This window comes from Sarcophilus harrisii, chromosome 6, assembly GCF_902635505.1.
Source record: "Sarcophilus harrisii chromosome 6, mSarHar1.11, whole genome shotgun sequence".
In the NCBI taxonomy this organism is placed as follows: Eukaryota; Metazoa; Chordata; class Mammalia; order Dasyuromorphia; family Dasyuridae; genus Sarcophilus; species Sarcophilus harrisii.
In genome coordinates this window covers 81,313,264-81,332,065 of record NC_045431.1, presented here as the reverse complement: position 1 = coordinate 81,332,065, position 18,802 = coordinate 81,313,264, and the positions used below count along the sequence as shown (strand labels likewise).

The 18,802-nt window shown below is 33.2% G+C and overlaps 1 protein-coding gene across 2 annotated transcripts in view; it reads right to left on the bottom strand.

The window, feature by feature from the left end:
- GUCY1B1 (guanylate cyclase 1 soluble subunit beta 1) overlaps positions 1 to 18,802 on the bottom strand; it is a 67,521-nt gene that overhangs the window by 40,024 nt on the left and 8,695 nt on the right. For both annotated transcript variants that reach the window (XM_031943398.1, XM_012552152.3), the window contains exon 3: positions 2,550 to 2,650. In XM_031943398.1, coding sequence (XP_031799258.1) covers positions 2,550 to 2,650 — 101 coding nt within the window. The remainder of the gene's footprint in view (positions 1 to 2,549; positions 2,651 to 18,802) is intronic.

The window sequence follows — 18,802 nt, the reverse complement described above, 5'->3', positions numbered from 1 at the left end:
TTTATAAACACACTGGTTATTTATGCCAAGGAAGTAATACCTATAGGAAGTGAATAGATTCCACCATTAAGCCATTTAATACTACTCTTAGCCACTGCAGACAATGTGTTTTCAAATAAAATATTCAGAAAACTGGATAGCTTAATAGTTGTTCCTAATTGAATGTTGACAATAAAAATGTTAAAGTGATAAAACAGAATGAGGTTTTTATATACCTTAAGCCTAACTCTTCCTTTGAACTTAGAATGGCATAATCTACAACCTGATGTAGTTGTGTTGCTGCTGTCAACATTCATGTTATGGCACCCCCTTATCCTGTAATTCACCTCCTCCACAAAGTCTCTGTCATCTCCCTCCACCCCACCATAACTTCCTAATTAAAAGTGTTCTCTCTCCTTTCTGTGATTTTATTAGTCATTTATCTGTATTTCTAATTTGCTCCTATCACACTACTTTGCCTATGAATTATTTTTTGAATAATTTTGCCCCTCTTGTTAATTTTAAACCTTATTCATTTACCTCCATTGTCTTTTTATCTTCCACATGAAATGCATGATAAAATTTTATCAGATTGAATTAATTTTTTTCCTTAATAATAAAGTGGTCTTTGCATTCAGTGAATAAAGGAGGATAATGGAAACCATGTTTAGGGGCCTAAAACTAGCTTTTCACTTAGCATAATCAAAATTTGACTCTAAAAATCTTTCCAGCTCTTTGGTAACATACTGGGGACAGTGGATAAAGGGAGATGGAATGTAATAATTTATGATGGTGTAAGGGTCCTCATCAGAGTTTGGGAGTTAAGAAGGAACAAAAACAGTTTTTTCCCCCACATCCTCTTTTTAATTCCTTTTATTTTACTCAGTCTAAGAATTGGAGGTGGGGTAAATCATTCTTTCACTGCGCCCAGATTTTCTGCTCAAAATTAGATTTGCATGATGTGAGGTATGAAATCTAGAGTTCCTTTCTATGCATGAAAGGATCAGCCAGAAACATTTTCAGAAGGGGAAGTGATACAGGGTTAGGTAGAAACAAAGCTGGGGACATCTATGCAGCTATTCTCCCACTTTGTGCCAATTACTGTACCACTTTCCCTCTTTGAAGCATTCTGAAGCTACTTTTGAGTATATTTAAGCTGTTGTTTGTCCTCCTTTCTTGAAGAGGACCATGACATCAGGGAGGTGATGTCATGACATGCAACTGTATTGGATTTAAGTGAGAGAGGAATGTGCAAAGTCATGAGCTTCATTTTCTCCTCCAGAGCCACTTGCTCCAGTGGCAATAGAGATCAGTACAACTAGAAATGGTCTTAAGGTATTTGAGCATAACTACATTTAAAGCCCTGTAGTAGATTGTCATATTGTTAAAGAATCAAGCTATCAACTCTGTTTTTGGATTCTTACCAATTTCTAAAGCCTGTCTTTTTTTTCAAAGTGACTCCTCAACATATTTATCCATTTTTGATCTCTTGCTCTATATTTCCAATTGCCAGGGTTGACATCTTCAATTACATATCCTACTAGCACCTTAAGCTCAACAGATAGAAAATTGTACTAATTTTGCCCCCCAATCTGCCTCTTTCTGCTGTTTCTGTTAGGGGTGCCACCCAACTCTCCATATCCCCACTTTCTTATTCTTGAAACGCGAGTATAATTTTTCACTCTTCTGGTACATTCAAATATTTATCAAATCTGGTGTTTCTACTTTTACAGTATCTCTTGTGTTTGTTATTATTTTGACTCACATTACTATCCTCCTGGTTTTGGTTCTTCATTGCTATAGTTGCCTCCTAATGATACTTTCTGCCTCCAGTCATATTCTGCTTACTTCATCCGTCATGCATTTGCTGAAATAATCTATAAATACAGGTCAGACCACAACTTACTTGTTCAAAAACTTTAATGGTTCTCTACTTCTTGAGATAAAACTCAACCTCCTTAGCCTGGTATTTAAGGGATTCCACAATCTGATTCCTGCCTATCTTTTCAGCTCTTTTTCAATCAATGATTATTCAATCTCCTGGCTACCTGATTTTGTCCCATTATTTTCCAGTTCCCTTTTATTGTATCCTCTCTTCAAGAATGCACTTTAACTCCAACTACTGAAATTCTTTCCTTCTTTCAAAGCCTGGCTCAGCTGAAACCTTATCCAAACTAAAACCTTATTCCATCATGCCCTCTTCTTAGCTGAAAAGGTTTTCTCTCTCCTGAGATTTCCCTAAAGAATTATTTATGTCTTTCCTTTGTTCCTATGATACGCTACCTATATTATACTGATTTTTTTTAATGTCATAACCCCTGGATAGATTTTAAACTTCTTGAAAACAGGGAAAGTACTTTTTTTCATTTTGTACATTTAATCCCAGTGTTTTTTGCGGAGAGAAGGCACTTAGTAAACTTTTGTCAAATTGAATTTAACTGAATTCTTATTTTCCCTAGTGATCCTGGGCTTATGGAAATAAAAAAGGAAATGGTGAGATCATTTTCTCCTCAAATATGAGCAGGGAGGTTAAAAAAGTTGTGTGTGCTTTTTAATTTATATGTACTTACTGAGAACTTTGCTTGCTGCCGCAACCAGATCATATGTTTTGGAATCATCATATATTATTCGGACAAGAAACTGCCCTTCTTCATCTAACTGTGCCTCTTTTCTAGGGGGAAAAAAACAGCAAAAAGTAAAAACATAACAACCAGCAAGGCAGAGTTTAATGTTATAAAACTTATAAGAATAAACAATAGTTCTTTATGGAACTGAAGCACTAAAGATCAATGAGAAATTCACCCAAATTACAAAAATTAGATTGATATACATATAAAATACCTTAACATAATTTTTCCTACAAATTCATGTTTCTTCCTTTGATCCCCACCATCATTGCAAATATTAGGCTATAGGGGTTATTGCATCACAAAGAATGTTAAAAATGTAAGCATACACACAAAAAGCATTTTTTTGATGAGAGTTACAATGTAAGCACTGGGTTTCTGTGCATGATAATTAATATACTCATTTTAGCCTCATTCTGTGCTGTTAAAATAGAATCTCAATGTAACACAATATTATTATACAGAAAGATATGAGAAATAAAGAAAAACATGGGAAGATTTATTTGAACTTGTATAGAATGATAACAGAACCAGGAGAAAAATATATATAGTGACCACAATCATGTATCCTGAGTAATTCTAATGTGTAATTTTAGCCCCAGAGGAGAAATACTGAAAATACTTCCTTCTTCTTATCATTGAGGTAAGAGGCAATGGATGCAGAATATGACATATATTGTCAGATACAGTCAATATATTAAATGGCTTTGCTTAACTATTTTTCTTTCTTATTGGAAGTTCAATTTTGTATGACCAAAGAGAATTATATTTGGAAATGACTACCCAAAAAATCCTCAAAGGCATCAATAAAATTTATTAGAAAGATCATCACTGTACAAATATTGTCCTTATTGCAATTTTATAAGCCAAATTAAATATTGATATAAAAACAAACAAAACTCTAACCTTAAATGGTTAGCAAAATCCTAACATTAATGGGAGGATATTCCAAATACTATTCCAAATTAGCATTATTCTTAAGTCAATGTAAGATAAAGCTCTTTTAAAAAAATTAATAGGACATTGATAGGATTCTGAGCAAGTCACTTAATCTGTTTGCCTCAGTTTCTTTATCTCTAAAAAGATGAGAACAATTGCACCTATCTCTCAGGGTTGTTTTGAGAATTAACAGACACAATAATGTAAAGTGTTACATGGTACCTGGCACACAGTAAACATTATATAAATGTTGGGTATTATTAAATGTTCCAGAATTCTTAAAAAGACAGTTTTCTACAGACAGATTAAGAGGAAGAAGGGGGCCTCAAGAGTTGAGCAAAAAAAAAGTTACTTCCTTTTTTTCCCCACAAGTTACTAAAAAGAGGTCTAATGAGCAAAACTTCTCTCAGTTTATTACTAGTTTCTAATCAGGACCTGAATACATCTGAAAATATTCTGGAAAATAAATAGAACTAAGACCTATTATATATTAATCAAGACTAGTCTCTGAAATTTGACTTGGTTTAGTCAAAAGTCTCTTAGTGCCTGCCACTTATGGATCTCTAAAAAGAAGGAACTGCACTAGATGATTGTTAAAGTTCCTCCCAAAGTTATTATGTTCAATTGTCTGCATACATTTGAAGATCAATTCACCATGTACCCCTGACCAAAGGAAAGGAAAGGTGCAAGATATCAGCTGTTGACCAAAAAAAAATAGATAATGGTGATAGATGGTGGAAATGACCCTTCATTATAAATTTTTGGAGTGCTAAGGTGTTGTTATTGCCCTTTTTTTCTGAATTAATTCACCTCTTTCCTGACTATTCATTTCTGATGAGCATATTGAAAATATATCACTACCACTAAAAATTGGGCTATCTGTGCTCCAGTAGGTTGAATCCTTCTTGAGAGCAATAATTATTCTTTTTGTTTTGGTTGTTTTTGTGTCCTTAGCATTTAGTATTATGCCATGTCGATGCTTTTTAAAAAAATGCTTTATTCTTTTCAGTGATCAAACGTCTATTTTCTGTCCTTATTTTCCTCTAATTATGGAAAGCTCTAAACAAAAAGACTACAGCAAATGTGCACAGCCAAGCAAAATAAATCCTTACATTGGCCACATAGCAAAATATATTTCTCATTTTACATACTGAGTTCATCACCTCTCTATCAAGAGATGAGTAACATGCTTCACCATGAAATCATGGTTAGCTATTACTTTGATCAAAAGCTAACATCTTTAAAAGTTGTTAATTATTCACATTGTTTCAGTATAAATTGTTCTCCTTATTCTGTTCTCTTTATAGCAGCTCATAGTACACACTTGCTGAATAGGAGTAGTCTCAGTTATATTACTATACTATTGCTAAGTAAGGATAAATCAAGCTCTTCTCAAAAAAAAAAAAAAAAATACCAGGCATGTCCATGATTCTTGGTTAAGAAGGCAGGGCCTTTGTGACATAATTTATCCCAACAGATTGCTAGATTGGGTCAAATAATGACCAAATTTTCAATAAACCTATATTCTGAATCATGATTAAGCAAACTTGCAAAACTAATTTTATTTCATTATGTCCAGCCACATGGTGAACCCATTTTGGTGTAATTTGTTGAGACAACTTCAAGAATTCATTTTCAATTCTTTCTGAGAATAGACTTTAGTGAACAACGTTTCGACCTTAATGAAATGAGTTCACTGAATTAGCTAATTATACTTTAATTACTGTTTAATACCCATTATAAATAGCAAGAAAGACATAAAAGTCTTTGTGTAAGTAATGTTACCAATTTATCTCATTGAAATACAGAAAAATATATTTTAATTTATTCCAATGAACCTCTGATGTGATCTCACTAATATGAGATTATCAATCAATCAACCAACAAATATTGACTAAACACATATTAAGAAAGTGAGAGACAGAGAGACAGACAGAGTCAGAGCCAGAGACACAAAGATGCAGCCAGAGAGTTCTAGAAAGATAGGATAGAAAAGTATTTGAAAGGATTTTAAATGTCAACAGAGGAGCTTATATTGTATCCAAAAATAAATAGTGAGCCGCTAAGAATTCTTGAGAGAGGAAAGGATTTGATGATGTCACATATTCTTAAGTATATTAATCTGGTAGTTGGGTAAAGGATAGATTAGAAAAGAATGGATGGATGAATAAAAGATTAATTGGAAGGCCAATGCAATAATACAAGCCAAAGATGATAAAGCTCAAACTAGGGTGATTATTGTTTGAAAAGGAAGAAGAGTATGGCCATGAAAAACGTTGAAACTGTAACCACAATCAAGTTAAGTGAAACAAACCAATATAGGAGCCACTTCTGACATTTACTTACAACATTCTAAGCTCATAGCCACATACCTCTCTACCAAAAGAAGGTAAATGTTTTCTTATCTCTCTTCTGTAGTTAACAATGTGCTGCCATAATTGTATAGCTTCATTTTAGTGTTCTTTTCATTTACAGGATTGAAATTATTATGTGTAATGCTCTAATTATGCTTACTTCACTCTGAGAACATCATTCTAAATTTTTATATAATGTATGAATGCTCTATTGTATCTATATATCACAGTTTGTTTAGCCATTCCAAAATCAAAAGCCACTAGAGATTTTCCAGTTTTTTTTGGTACCAAAAATGGTGCTATCCATATCCATGTCTACCCTTCTATGTTGGTTTTCTCTTCCATTTTAATGTCACCTCCTTCAAAGAAGGGACTGACTCCTTTTTTCATTATATTCCCAATACTTATTATGATGCTTCATGAATAGTTGATACTTAAAATGTTTTTTCTTTATTCACAAATTGGTCTTTTCTGCCTTTAGGTTCCTTGGGGAGAGGGTTGATTCTCTAATTCTTTCAAAATCAATAAAAAATTCTTTTGCCATATAATATTTTCCAAGGATTTTTATGTTTTCTCAAATATTTATTTAATACCTAGTCAGAGCATCACTGGAATCCTACTGTGGTTCTGTAATACCACACAGTAAAAGGGACAGTGACAAACTTAAAGCATGTTTAGAAAAACAGGATCAAAACGGCAAAATTCTGATGCCACATCATAATCAATTAAAGGATCTGAGGATGTTTAGACAAAAGAATAGTAGAATTAGGGGAGATAGCAGTGTTCACATATTTGACAGGTCATAATAGGAAATAAAAATTATTACTTGGCCCTAAAGAAGAAGATAGAAAATAACAGGAAAGTGTTTCAGTGAGGTTGACTTTATTTGAAAACAAGGAAAATTTTCCTCATAATTAGAAATATGAAAAAGCAGAATGGGTTATTCCTGAAGACAATGAATTTTCATTTACTGGAGATCTTCACTGAAAGGGTGGATTAACATCATGATTAATACTGTAGAAGAGAGTCATACTCAGTCAGGGATGGGATACATTATCTCTAAGGTCCTTACCAGCTCTGGGAATCTATGATTCTATAATCCGTTATTCATAAATATCATTCAACTCATTCTCATCTTTTCCTGATTGCTCATTCTTATTCATTCACCTATAGAAATTCAAGATACCTGGATATGGGCATGAGCTCTATGCTCACTTTCTCTTCCCTCCATCTCTTTCTACATACATATATTCTAACATTGAGGCTGGAAGCCTAGTATTTGGGGGGAAGGAAGAAAACCAGTTAATGTAAAAGTTTCTTCAAGTCCAATCTGTAGTCCAAGTATATTTCACTTTTAAGAACACAATACTCCTCAAATTAATCAATAATCTTTTATAAACTCCTGTGTCCTCTAAGTGGGACCTAAGGAAGAAGAGATAAGGAGTGTGAGAAGAAGATGGGACAGGACTTTAGTAAAAGGAAGGATGTCTGGGCAAGAAATCAGATAATTGCAGGGAATGAAAAACTGCCAAAAGCTTGCTTAAGCTAAAATGGATCACAGAAATCATCTGGTCTAATACTTTCATTTTACAGCAGAATGTAAACTCCTTGAGAACAAGGATTATGTAATTTAAAAATTTTATTCTGCAGGGTCTTCTTGATGTTACATAAATAAAGTTTTGCTGAAATCAATTATCTATTGCACAAAGGGGTTAAGGGACTTCTCTAAGTCACAGATTATTAATTGCATATTTGAACTGAACTGAATTGAATTGATATACTATACAGTTAATGATTTTAAAATATAATCTTTTGACTAATATGCAAATATGTTTTACACGACTGCACATGTGTAACTTATATCAAATTGCTTGCCTTCTCAGTGAGAAGGGAAGGGAAGAACAGAGGGAAAGAATGTGGAACTCAGAATGGAAAAAAAAATTTAAAATTGTTTTGATATTTAATTGGACAAAATAAAATATTAAATAAAATGTAATCTTAGGTTGGCTCTTTCAATCAATTCAATCTCAATCAATTTTTTTTATTATGCACCTACTACTTACAAGAAACTGTGCCAGGCACTGCCTATAAAAAAACAGGAACAAAACAGACACTGCCCTCAGGAGAGTTACATTATTCTAAGTGGGGAGTGGAGGATATAGTTTATACCCAAATTGGGGAGGGGTGACTTGGAGGGGGAAGAGAGAGAGAGCTAAAAGAAACAATTTAAGTTTTACAAAGCAGTAAAAGCATTCATATTTTGAATTTGGATATAGTTTGACTTTTTGGTTCTAAAAGATTATTAACTTTGATAAAAGTTACATGGACTCATTCATTTCCTCATTTATTTGTGAAATGATTCAGCATCTGTTAATCATCTATATACAAAGCTCCATTTTAGGCTCTGCCATCATATAACTCTCTATTATACTAAGCCCACATAGTCATAGACTAGAGATGTATGAAAAAATGATAAGCTTCTATGATAGCCCTAAGTCAGAAGTTTTGATTAGCTGTGGATGATTAACACTGGGCAGGAAAGTGGATTAATGTCAAATTTTTATTTTTATTGGTGATTTAGTAACATACAAATTGAGTTTTCTCGGGTAATTGGTTTAAAATGAATTCTGGTAGTATAGAGGTTTCAATCAACTAAAAGAATTTTATTTTCTATACTGGCTCATATAACGACTTGAACTGTTTTCTGGATGACTTGCAAAAATTTCTTTATCTCTCTTGTTAACACTTGTTGATTCTGTTATAATTCATGCCTCATCTGTAAGCCTGCCATGGTGAAATTTTTTTTTTTTTGTAGTGTAACATTAATAATACTCAAAGAAGAGGAAAGTGGCCAAGCTATTATAATATCAAAGCTTTAAAGAGGGGCTTGTGATATCTTGTTAAAGTGTGGAGAACCAAATGAAGAGAGTGAGAGAAAAAAAGAGAGAGAGAGAGAGAGAGAGAGAAAGTAAGAAAGACAGAGAGAGAGAGAGAGAGAGAGAGAGAGAGAGAGAGAGAGAGAGAGAGAGAGAGAGAAAAGAAGGAGGAGGAGAAGAAAATGATGAAGGAGAAGATGAAGAAGAAGAAAAAGAAAAGGAAGGAAAGAAAAAAAGAAGCAGCTTTTTTTTCTTGTTAAGAAAACTTGGGTAGAAAGAGTACGCAATTGAAGAGGTAGCTAGGTGGCCCTATAGATAGACCCCAGGCCCTCAAATCAGGAGGATCTGAATTCAAATGCAGCCATAGATACTTAATAGCCATGTACCCCAAGTTCTAGCTTTCATGTGGAAGCAGTTCTTGAAAAGCAATTTCCAACTTAAACAGAAACAAAACAGCAAAATGATTTATGAATCAAGTCACCTTTGGATTTCAGAAACAAAGCAAGATATTTAATTTTTAATTGTAAGAGACAAAAATCTAAAGATTTCTACAATGAGTATTGTTATTTTTAAAAACAATAACCACTGATTTACCACAAAGATATATAAAAGAGTTAGTTATCCACAGTAAACTTTAAATAGGCCAACCTAAATACAGGAATTGGGAGGACTTGGACTGGAATGCTATTGCTGATGTGATCTACCTCTCAATATCTCCACTTATAAAAGGTGGTTGAATTAAATGATCTCTAAGCATCCTTTCCAACTCTAAAATAATGTATATACAATGAAGAAGAATTTGCCAGCTCTGAATAATCCTAAATTAAGTCCTTTAACTGAAAAAAGATCTAAGATAATTCAGGAGTAATCTTTTATTTTTTTTTTTAAATCTTACAATTTGTATAAATAATCTTAGTAAAATCCAATTAAGTGAACTAAAAATAAAAGTTAATTTCTTTTTAGATAACAAAATGAACATGTAATAGGATGTAGCTGATATGAGAGCTCTAAGTATAATATCAGACAACCATTCTGTCTCATTTCTTTTTGGTCGTTATTTCCATGAATAAATCCTCCAACATTCATTTTTTAAAAATAAAATGTTTATGATATTTTTTCTTGTATTATAGGAATGGAAAAAGAAGACAAAAAAGTGGTGAGAAAAACATAGAAGCCAAAAAAGAAGATCAGGGATATGGGTTTCTGCCTTTTATCCTTTGTAAAGGAGGAAAAATTACTGAGAAAACGTAACAAGGTTTATAAATGTTGGAAATATCAGCTATAATACAATAACAACATTCAAATCATTTTCAAAATTCTAAGTATTTTAAACTTCCCAAAAACATCAAATCAGTTAATTTTTTTAATTAAAAATATTTTTCTATTTTAAACTTAAATACAAAACAAAAAAAGAAAAAATATTGCCATGTGCACATCAAAATATAAGAATGTATTCGATATAGAACAATAAATTTATATTTCAAGAAAACCTATATAAAAATACTACACAATGTTTTCAAAGCTTCCAGTTGATTTTTTTTTAAATGTAAGTTCCTGCAATCAAGTACTAAAGGTTTCTGGAGGTAATGACTAAAATAAATCCCTGCCCTCAAAGAGTTTATGTTCAAGGGATGGGAAAAACAACTTGTACACAGAGAAGTACAGCACATCAAATATCCACTAAGGTGGGATAAAGAGGCCAATTTGAATGAATTATAATGTTTGTTAGGGGAAATAACTACAATTTTCTATAGGAGCTTGGCAATGTGAAAGGCAGTTTGGGGATAATCTGAAAAGCTTTAAGTATTAGACAAAAGGGTTTGTATTTTATCCTATTATTGGGAATAGAGAGTCATTAAAGCATTTTAAGCAGAAACATAGCCATACAAATTTTGTGAGTTGTGTTTTCAGTTTGTTGAGTTTGAAATACTTGCAACACATACAAGTAAAAAGATTTAGCAGGCTATTAGTGATGCACAAGAAATTATAGCACAAAAAATAGATAAGGAGTAGGAATGTAGAGTTGATTGCATTTTAATATAGTAATTGAATTTATGTAATTTGATAAGGGCAGTTAGGTACTCTAAATCATTGTTGATTAGAGAAAGATTTTATAGATGAAAGATGCTATAAATATAGCTCATGGTGAAGATGAATAATAAGTTTTAGAGATATTAAACACATGAGAGAAGGAAAGATAGGTGATGGTGGCCAAACAGAGAAATTTCAATTTTTGGATTCTGGAGGTAAAATACTTTTGGTAAGGCAAAATACTTTGATGATTTCAAAGTTATGACTATCTTTGTGTGTGGCTCAGATGGAATAAAAGTGCTACTGGTGGGAATTAAGGATGTAGATGAAGTGGGAAAGAGGATATCTGGAAAAGCATCAACTTCTATGGTGAAGTTATCAAGTATAAAGGAAGGTACTGGGCTAAAAGAGAAGACTAAAAGTGAGGCCTTGAGTTATATGAGAAAAGAAGGAAAATGTCCTGGAGACCAGTAGAGAACTGCAATAAGGATCAGGGTAATAAATCTCATTGTGGTAGGAAACGTTTCTGGAAGTGACAACTGAGGCATTCCTCAAAGCAGAATTTCAATTTATGCTCATTATTTTTCTATTTGGAAGGAAAGCTTTGAGCGAGACTAAAAAAAGAATTGGATTTAGGATCTCTTTAATAGTTCCAGTATTGGGGAAATGTGGAAAGGAAACCCAGTTTTGGCAAAGATGGTCAAGACTATTTGATAAAGACCATCTAATGGGTATAGAAAATATCCACTCTCCCCAAGCTTTAGCTCCACAGAAATTTAGATCACTCTGTAAAACAAAATACTTGAATATGCCAGTGTCTTCTGGTGTATTTAGAGGGAACCAGGTTTCTGTGATTCTAAAGATATGGAAGAAGTATGAAAAGAAAAGAGAGATTATGGATAGAAGTTTGTGAATGAACAAAAATAGAGTGAGAATACCAAAGAACATGATGGAGGAAGGTGGAATGGGATGGGGACACTGAAGAAATAAGGTTGATGTGGATGAGGAAGGGAGAATAAGTACTGGTAGCAGAAAACTGGAGGATGGACTTTTGTTGCCAGCAATTCAAAATCACAAGAGGAAGAGAAAATCTGCTAGCTAAAGAACTTCAGATTCTTATAGGATTCCACTATAAGCAAAAGTAGATTAGAAACAAGGTTTAGCTTTGATGTTTATTAGATTAATGTTCAACAAAATAGAAAGGAAATGAAATCTAATTTTTTACTCTGGGCCAGTCTGGGATGCAAAGGGCTATATTATAAGATATCTGGTACTTGGATCCTCAATTGCTGTGAAGTAGATTCATTTAGTCTATCTACAAAGAGTGGACATTGGCTGGGAAAACAAGGTAGAATTATATATTAGCATAGCACAAAGATAACACTCACTCAGCTTTATTATCCTGTATATCAATCCCCATGCATCTGGCAAGGGTCAGGCATTATATGATTTACTATACAGAACCTTTGGCTTATTGTCAGAAGATCATATATAGAGAAGGAGAAATGGTAAGAAAAATTCCATATATACTAACACATTCATAGCAAATACTTAAACTCAAATTATTTCAGAAGATTAAAAACATTTTTCTGAGGAAAAAAATGTTCTAATTGCAAATATTCTCAGATATCTTGATTCCCACAAAAAATTGTCCCCCCTTTTGCCCTACCATACATTTTAAGTTAGGTACTAAAACTTTCACAATATAATGGCAACCTAAAATAATTGCCTTTTAACAAGCAACATAGAAAATCTACACTTCAAATAATACCATAGGTATGACAACTATCCATTTCTGTTGCTCAACCAAGCTCTAGTCTTGTGGCAAATTAGATCATTGCAAAGTTAAGTATCTGAACAATTATATCTCAGTGTCCAACAGAAATGTTTTCATTCAATTAGTTTCATGTTTTGCTTTTACAGAGTTTATACATATAAGAACTATCCATTTGAACATTTATATGTCCTTTGTTATTTTTAAAAATAAATATTGCTAATAAATATTGCATCTCCAAAATAGGGATGAGTACTGCATCTATGATTATAAAAAAACTGATTTTATTCAATTATCAATAAATGATTTTTTCTTCTCTTCACCAATTTTCTTTTAATTGGAAAATAAAGAAAAAGAAAAAAAAAAGAAAATCCTTGTCAAAAAATGAAATCAAACAACAAAAACAATCATTTTCAATCAATTCATTGGACATGTCCAAAAGGTGAAGAAAAATTTAATATGAAATAGGAAAAAATTGACACAAGAAGTGCACAGATGAGACAGAACTTTCAAACAAATTCTTTATTTTGTGTGCATGGTGACAGAAGAATGGCTAGAAAAGGACCAAGTAACTATTGGTGCCAGCTCTAAATGGGCAGTCAATTGTTAGATTTGCAATGTGAATATTTACACCTTGGAAATGGGAAAGGTCTGCAAACTGAGTTTGATATATTGTTTTTTAGTTGTTTAGAAGTAAGAGAATGTTAATAATTTAGATTAAGTTAAAAAGTGTGTCATACATAAACATATACACATAGTATATGTCTTGACCTAGCTTCTCTACAACTTGCAAACTCGTAAAAGTATGTTTGGGCACAATTCTCTCCCTGAACTATCTTTCCACTGTCGAAATGAAAACCACAAAGCAATTTTTCTTTAAAAATTTTAAAAATTAAGTTAAGCATTTAGCACAGCAAAATACTTTTCAGAGATTTTATAAGATGGATCTATCCCAGCTCTTCTCATATTTTCTGAGTATTTAGATCTCTGTTTGAATACAAAAAAGTTTTCAGGGTTGATGTAATTATTTCTCTAGCATATGTTGACTGACAAAAGCATGACAAAATTACTACGGTTGGAACACATATGGATGCATAAAGCTTTTGCAATAACTCCTTAGCCCTCACTGTTTTGTAGAATACCTCTTAATACACAAATTTAAAGAAATGATTCAAGAAATAACTTTTATCTATTTTAAATTTTAATTTATTTTTTGAAATTGGCTTATTATTTTCAAAACATATGCAAAGATAAGTTTTCACCATTCAACCTTGCAAAATCTTGTGTTCCAAATTTTTTTCTCTCCTTTTCTCCTACCCCATTCCCCTAAACAGCAAATAGTCTAATATATAATAACTTTTATCTAAATGCTCTTTTGGTACCATCTTTATATAACATTTGCAAATCTGGCTATTTTCTGAGATCTTTTCAATACTGCCCATTGAGCCTCCTAACCCACATTCTTTCATAACAGGAAGTTTTATCTTTAGTCTCCCTTCCTCACGCTCCATTTGAGGTACAGCTTTGGTTCTGGATACTACATTGTAGGACTGTCTCTAAAGAGGTAATGGGACATATTAGGTAGAATGCTAGCCTCTGAATCAGAAAGACCTACATTCAAGATTTACTTCTGACACAAGTCATTTGAACAGTTCAGTGCCCTCAAATAATTATTTAGAAATACAACTGAAGAACAGATGCCTATTTGCATTGGTGGAGGATGTTTTCTCATTTGTTCTTTTCTACACCAATTAAGGGGGCAATTACTGACACCTAGGTGGAGCAGTACATAAAAGTTCTAAGCTTGGAGCAAGAAAGACCTAAGTTCAAATATGACCTCTGACACTTTCTAGCTGTGTGACCCCAGGCAAGTCACTTAATCTTGTTTGCCTCAGTTTCCTCATTTATCAAATGAGCTGGAGAAGGAAATGGCCAACTACTCCAGTATTTTTGCTAAGGAAAACCCATATGTGTTCAAGAAGAGTTGGGCTCCTCTGAAATGATTGACCAATAAAATCAAAGGTCTAGTAAATTTTTTAAAAATGATATCACATTCTGAGAAAGGAGTCCAAGATGAATTCTAAGAAATGGACACAATCATTGGTCCATGAAGATGAAGAAATTGTGGTTTGTTAGTCTGAAAATTTGTGACTGGGCTAGAATATGCAAGTATTAAGTCCCTGGTGGGCTGTCATATGACGGACTATCAGACTTGCTTTGCTTAAGTCCAGAGGACAGGATAGGAACAGTGGATGAAAGCTGCTAAGAGGAAGATTTTAGGTTTTGATATCAGAAATAACTTTTCAACAATTATGATTGATCTCAAGTGGAATGAGTTGCCTCAACTCATAGTGGGATTCTCTATCTACTATGTTCAGGGACATTTCTGGATTGTTGTAGAGGAGATTCCTGCTTATAGAGGAGTTAATCTAAGTTATATCTGTGTCTTCCCTAATTCTGAGATTCTGTGATTTGTCCAGAGATACTAGATTTCCATCTATAGGTGATTTTACTAACCATACCATTATTTCAATAATATCAATTTGAAATCAGTTTAATATTTCATATGGGCCTATGGCATAAAAAATCATCAGAAACAATATGTGACTGTTTTTACAGAATGGTAGAAAAGACATTTTAATGATATCACATAATAAGGAATGGGGGATAATGTAATTGTTTCCAGACACAGAACAAAGACCCAAAGTTAGTCAGGAAGACCAGGGACTATGTGGGGACAGTCTGGTGTCTGAGACCTGGAAGCTACTAGAGTAGCACATTCATTACCTTTCCTAATCAACAAGAGAAAGTCTCTGATGCAAAAACATGTGTATATAGTTCTCTGAAACAGGATAAGCTCCTTTGTCTCAACTAATTAAACCCCAAAGACTGAAACCCAAATTAAGACAAGGATTACTCCAGGAACTTTTCCCCCCATAGTAACTTTCATCATATGTGAAATGAAACTTCTAACATATTAACACTATGCTTAATTTTTCTTAATTAAAAAAGCAGAAAACCTACTAGAATAACATTTTACAATTCATTGCATCACAGACTTGGAGCTGAAAAGGAATACTGAGGTCATATATCCATTCCAACTGATTTAGCAGATTTAAAAAATAAGAATCAGAGAATTTCAGGGATTTGTCTAAGCTCACATAGCTGGTAATCGATAAAACTAGAATTTAAGCCCACCTAGTCTGACTCCAATGGAGGTTCATTCCTCTACATTCTGGATCCTAAAGTTTTTTCCTATTAACTATCTCATCTACCCCATCTCATAATACTGAGACACAATAAAAATTAGATAAGCCAGTATATTCTTATTTTTATTTATAGATGAAGAAACTGAGATAAAAAAGAGATTATATGAATTCACCAAGATTATCTTGCTAACAAATGGTAGATTTTCTAACCCAAAGTTCAATACTTTTCCCACTATATCACAATACAAAGCAGTTAATGAACAATGTGTGTCATTGTTTTCTATAAATAAATGAAAAAACAACAACATCTTTCCAAATAAGGTAATCTTATGGCATGCCAAAGGTATTGTTCATTCAGGGAAAAAAATTGGTAGATAAGTGAAAGATTTACTTGAATCATTAATGCTTTCAGAAATTTCCCTTCCCATATTTAGCAGGTAATTTCTGTCCAAAATCATATCTGTTGAAATTCTCTAAATAATTACCTCTCTTTCCTATTTAATTTCACATATGTTGACATGGCCAAGCCAATCTAATAAATATTTATTAAGTACCTATTATGTGCCAGGTACTGTGCTAAGTGCTGCTTAGAAAATGGCTAAAATAACACAGCTCCTAATCATTTGCTTATATGACCCAGAGAGGTAGACTGTCATTTCTGATTGTCTGGCTTCCTTTCTAATATATTAGCTGAGATGTTAGAGAGCTAAGAAATCTCACCCAGTGAGGCAGAAGATAGGAAAAGAGAAGATACTACTGGTTCTCAAATGCTTTCCAGTTAGGTACATTTGGGTGATTTTAATGCCCATTAGGAAATGACTTTGGTAAAGGGTTTGCAATTATTGGAATTTTCGAACAATGAAAAACCTCACTGAAAGAACACAGTGATGGATTAGTCCATAAAACTTTAAAACACAAACTTTTGCTTTGGAAACAAAAGAAGGAGCTGCTTTGTTATCTATGAAAAGTATTATCTCTAACAAATTATCAATTACTGTTTTATCAATGGATTTTTGTGAGAAAGCCGTAAACTGCTCAGCTAAAGATCATATGAGAAATGTACCTGAACAATCATGTTTTAAACCATAATATAAGCAAAAATCTAAAATGTTTTATTCAGCATAAAAATAGGAATTAAGGTCTAGCAGAGTATTTTTGTTGTTGTTCAGTCATTGTTCAATTATGTACAACTCTCCATGACTCCATTTGAGGTTTTCTTGGCAAAGAAGTGGTTCTCACCATTTTCTTCTCCAAGATCATTTTGGAGCTGAATTGGATCAAGAGGAAACAGAGGTAAACAGGATTAAGTTACTTACCTAGGGTCACACATTTAGTAAGTATCTTAGGCTGAATTTGAACTAAGGAATATGCGGTCTTTTTTGTTTTGTTTTGTTTGTAATGATAATTTTAGATTGGTTTATGAAAATCTGTTTGCTCCAATAATCCAGGCTTTTGGGTTCACAGCTATTTCAGGAGCTGAGGCTGCTAGTGGGGTGTTTTAATTCAATTCAACAAACACTTATTCTGTGAAGAGCCACTTTTTTGTCTTTTTTTTATTATATTATAGCTTTTTATTTACAAGATATATGCATGGGTATTTTTTCAGCATTGACAACAGCAAAACCTTTTGTTCCAACTTTCTCCCTCCTTCCCCCCAACCCCTTCCCCCAGCCGGCAGGTTGACCAATACATGTAAAATATTTTGAAGATTATAGCTTTTTTATCGACAAAACATATGTATGGGTAATTTTTCAACATTGACTCTTGCAAACACTTTCATTCCAACTTTTCCCCTCCTTCCCTCCACCCTTTCCCCTAGATGGCAGGCAGTCCAATACATGTTAAACATGTTAAAGTATATGTTAAATACAATATATGTGTACATATTTATACAGTTCTCCTGTTGCACAAGAAAAATCAGATTTAGAAAGGTAAAAATAATCTGGGAAGAAAAACAAAAATGCAAGCAAACAACAACAGAAAGAGTGCAAATGCTATGTTGTTGTCCACAGTCATTTCCCAGCATTCTTTCTCTGGGTGTAGCTGGTTCTGTTCATCACTGACCAATTGGAACTGAATTGGATCAAGAGGCACTTTTTGTAAAGGTAAAATAATATGTAATTCCCAAGATTGAGGCACTTATGTTGTTTTTTTAATGGGGGAGGGAGGACAAGGTGAGATATGTAAAATCAAGTTCCAGATATACAAAATCATGTTGATATGCATACTGATATATGTCTTGTTAATGTTGGCTAAAAGCTGTCCAAAAAGTTAAGGGCAGATTCTTGCTCCTGAGGTATGAGATTTACAATTTTCTCCAAGACTTTACCTAGTTGCCACTAAACTGCTAACAACAAAATGGCAGCAGAAGACCTAAAACTTGTATTTTCAAAAATAAAGGAAGATGTAATGTAGTCTGATCCATCAAATATTTGTTGAGGTAAGTTTTGCACATCTGGGATACAGGGTATGCATCGACCCTCAGGGAATTTAGAAACAAATGAGAGAAATAAAACAGTGAAGAATAAAGACAAAGTTGTGAGGAACTGTTTGGAAAAGACTTCACAGAAAAAGTTGGAACACAAGCTTGACGTTGAAGAGTTAAACAGGATTTGGAAAATTGGAGGGGAAGAAGGAAGGCATTTTAGTGGATAGGAAGATGGAGAAGGAAAAAGACCGCATAGGCTGAGTGGGGTGGCCCAACCACAGCAAGGAATAGGTCTTGGAAAAAAGAGAAAAATGAGGTTAAGTAGGTAGTAGATAGGATGAGGTATGATTGTGGAGGACATTAAAAGACATGCAGAGGAGTTTAGATTTCATGAGGGAGGGAATGAATCATAGAAAATTAAAGAAGGAGATAACATGTTGATTGCATTATTCTATATAAATTATTCTAGCATTAGTATGCAGGACAGATTTAATACCTTACATTTATATAGCACTCAAAGGTTTACAAAGCACTTCCTCATGATTACTTGGTAAAATCAGTAGGTGATACAAGTATCTTTATTTT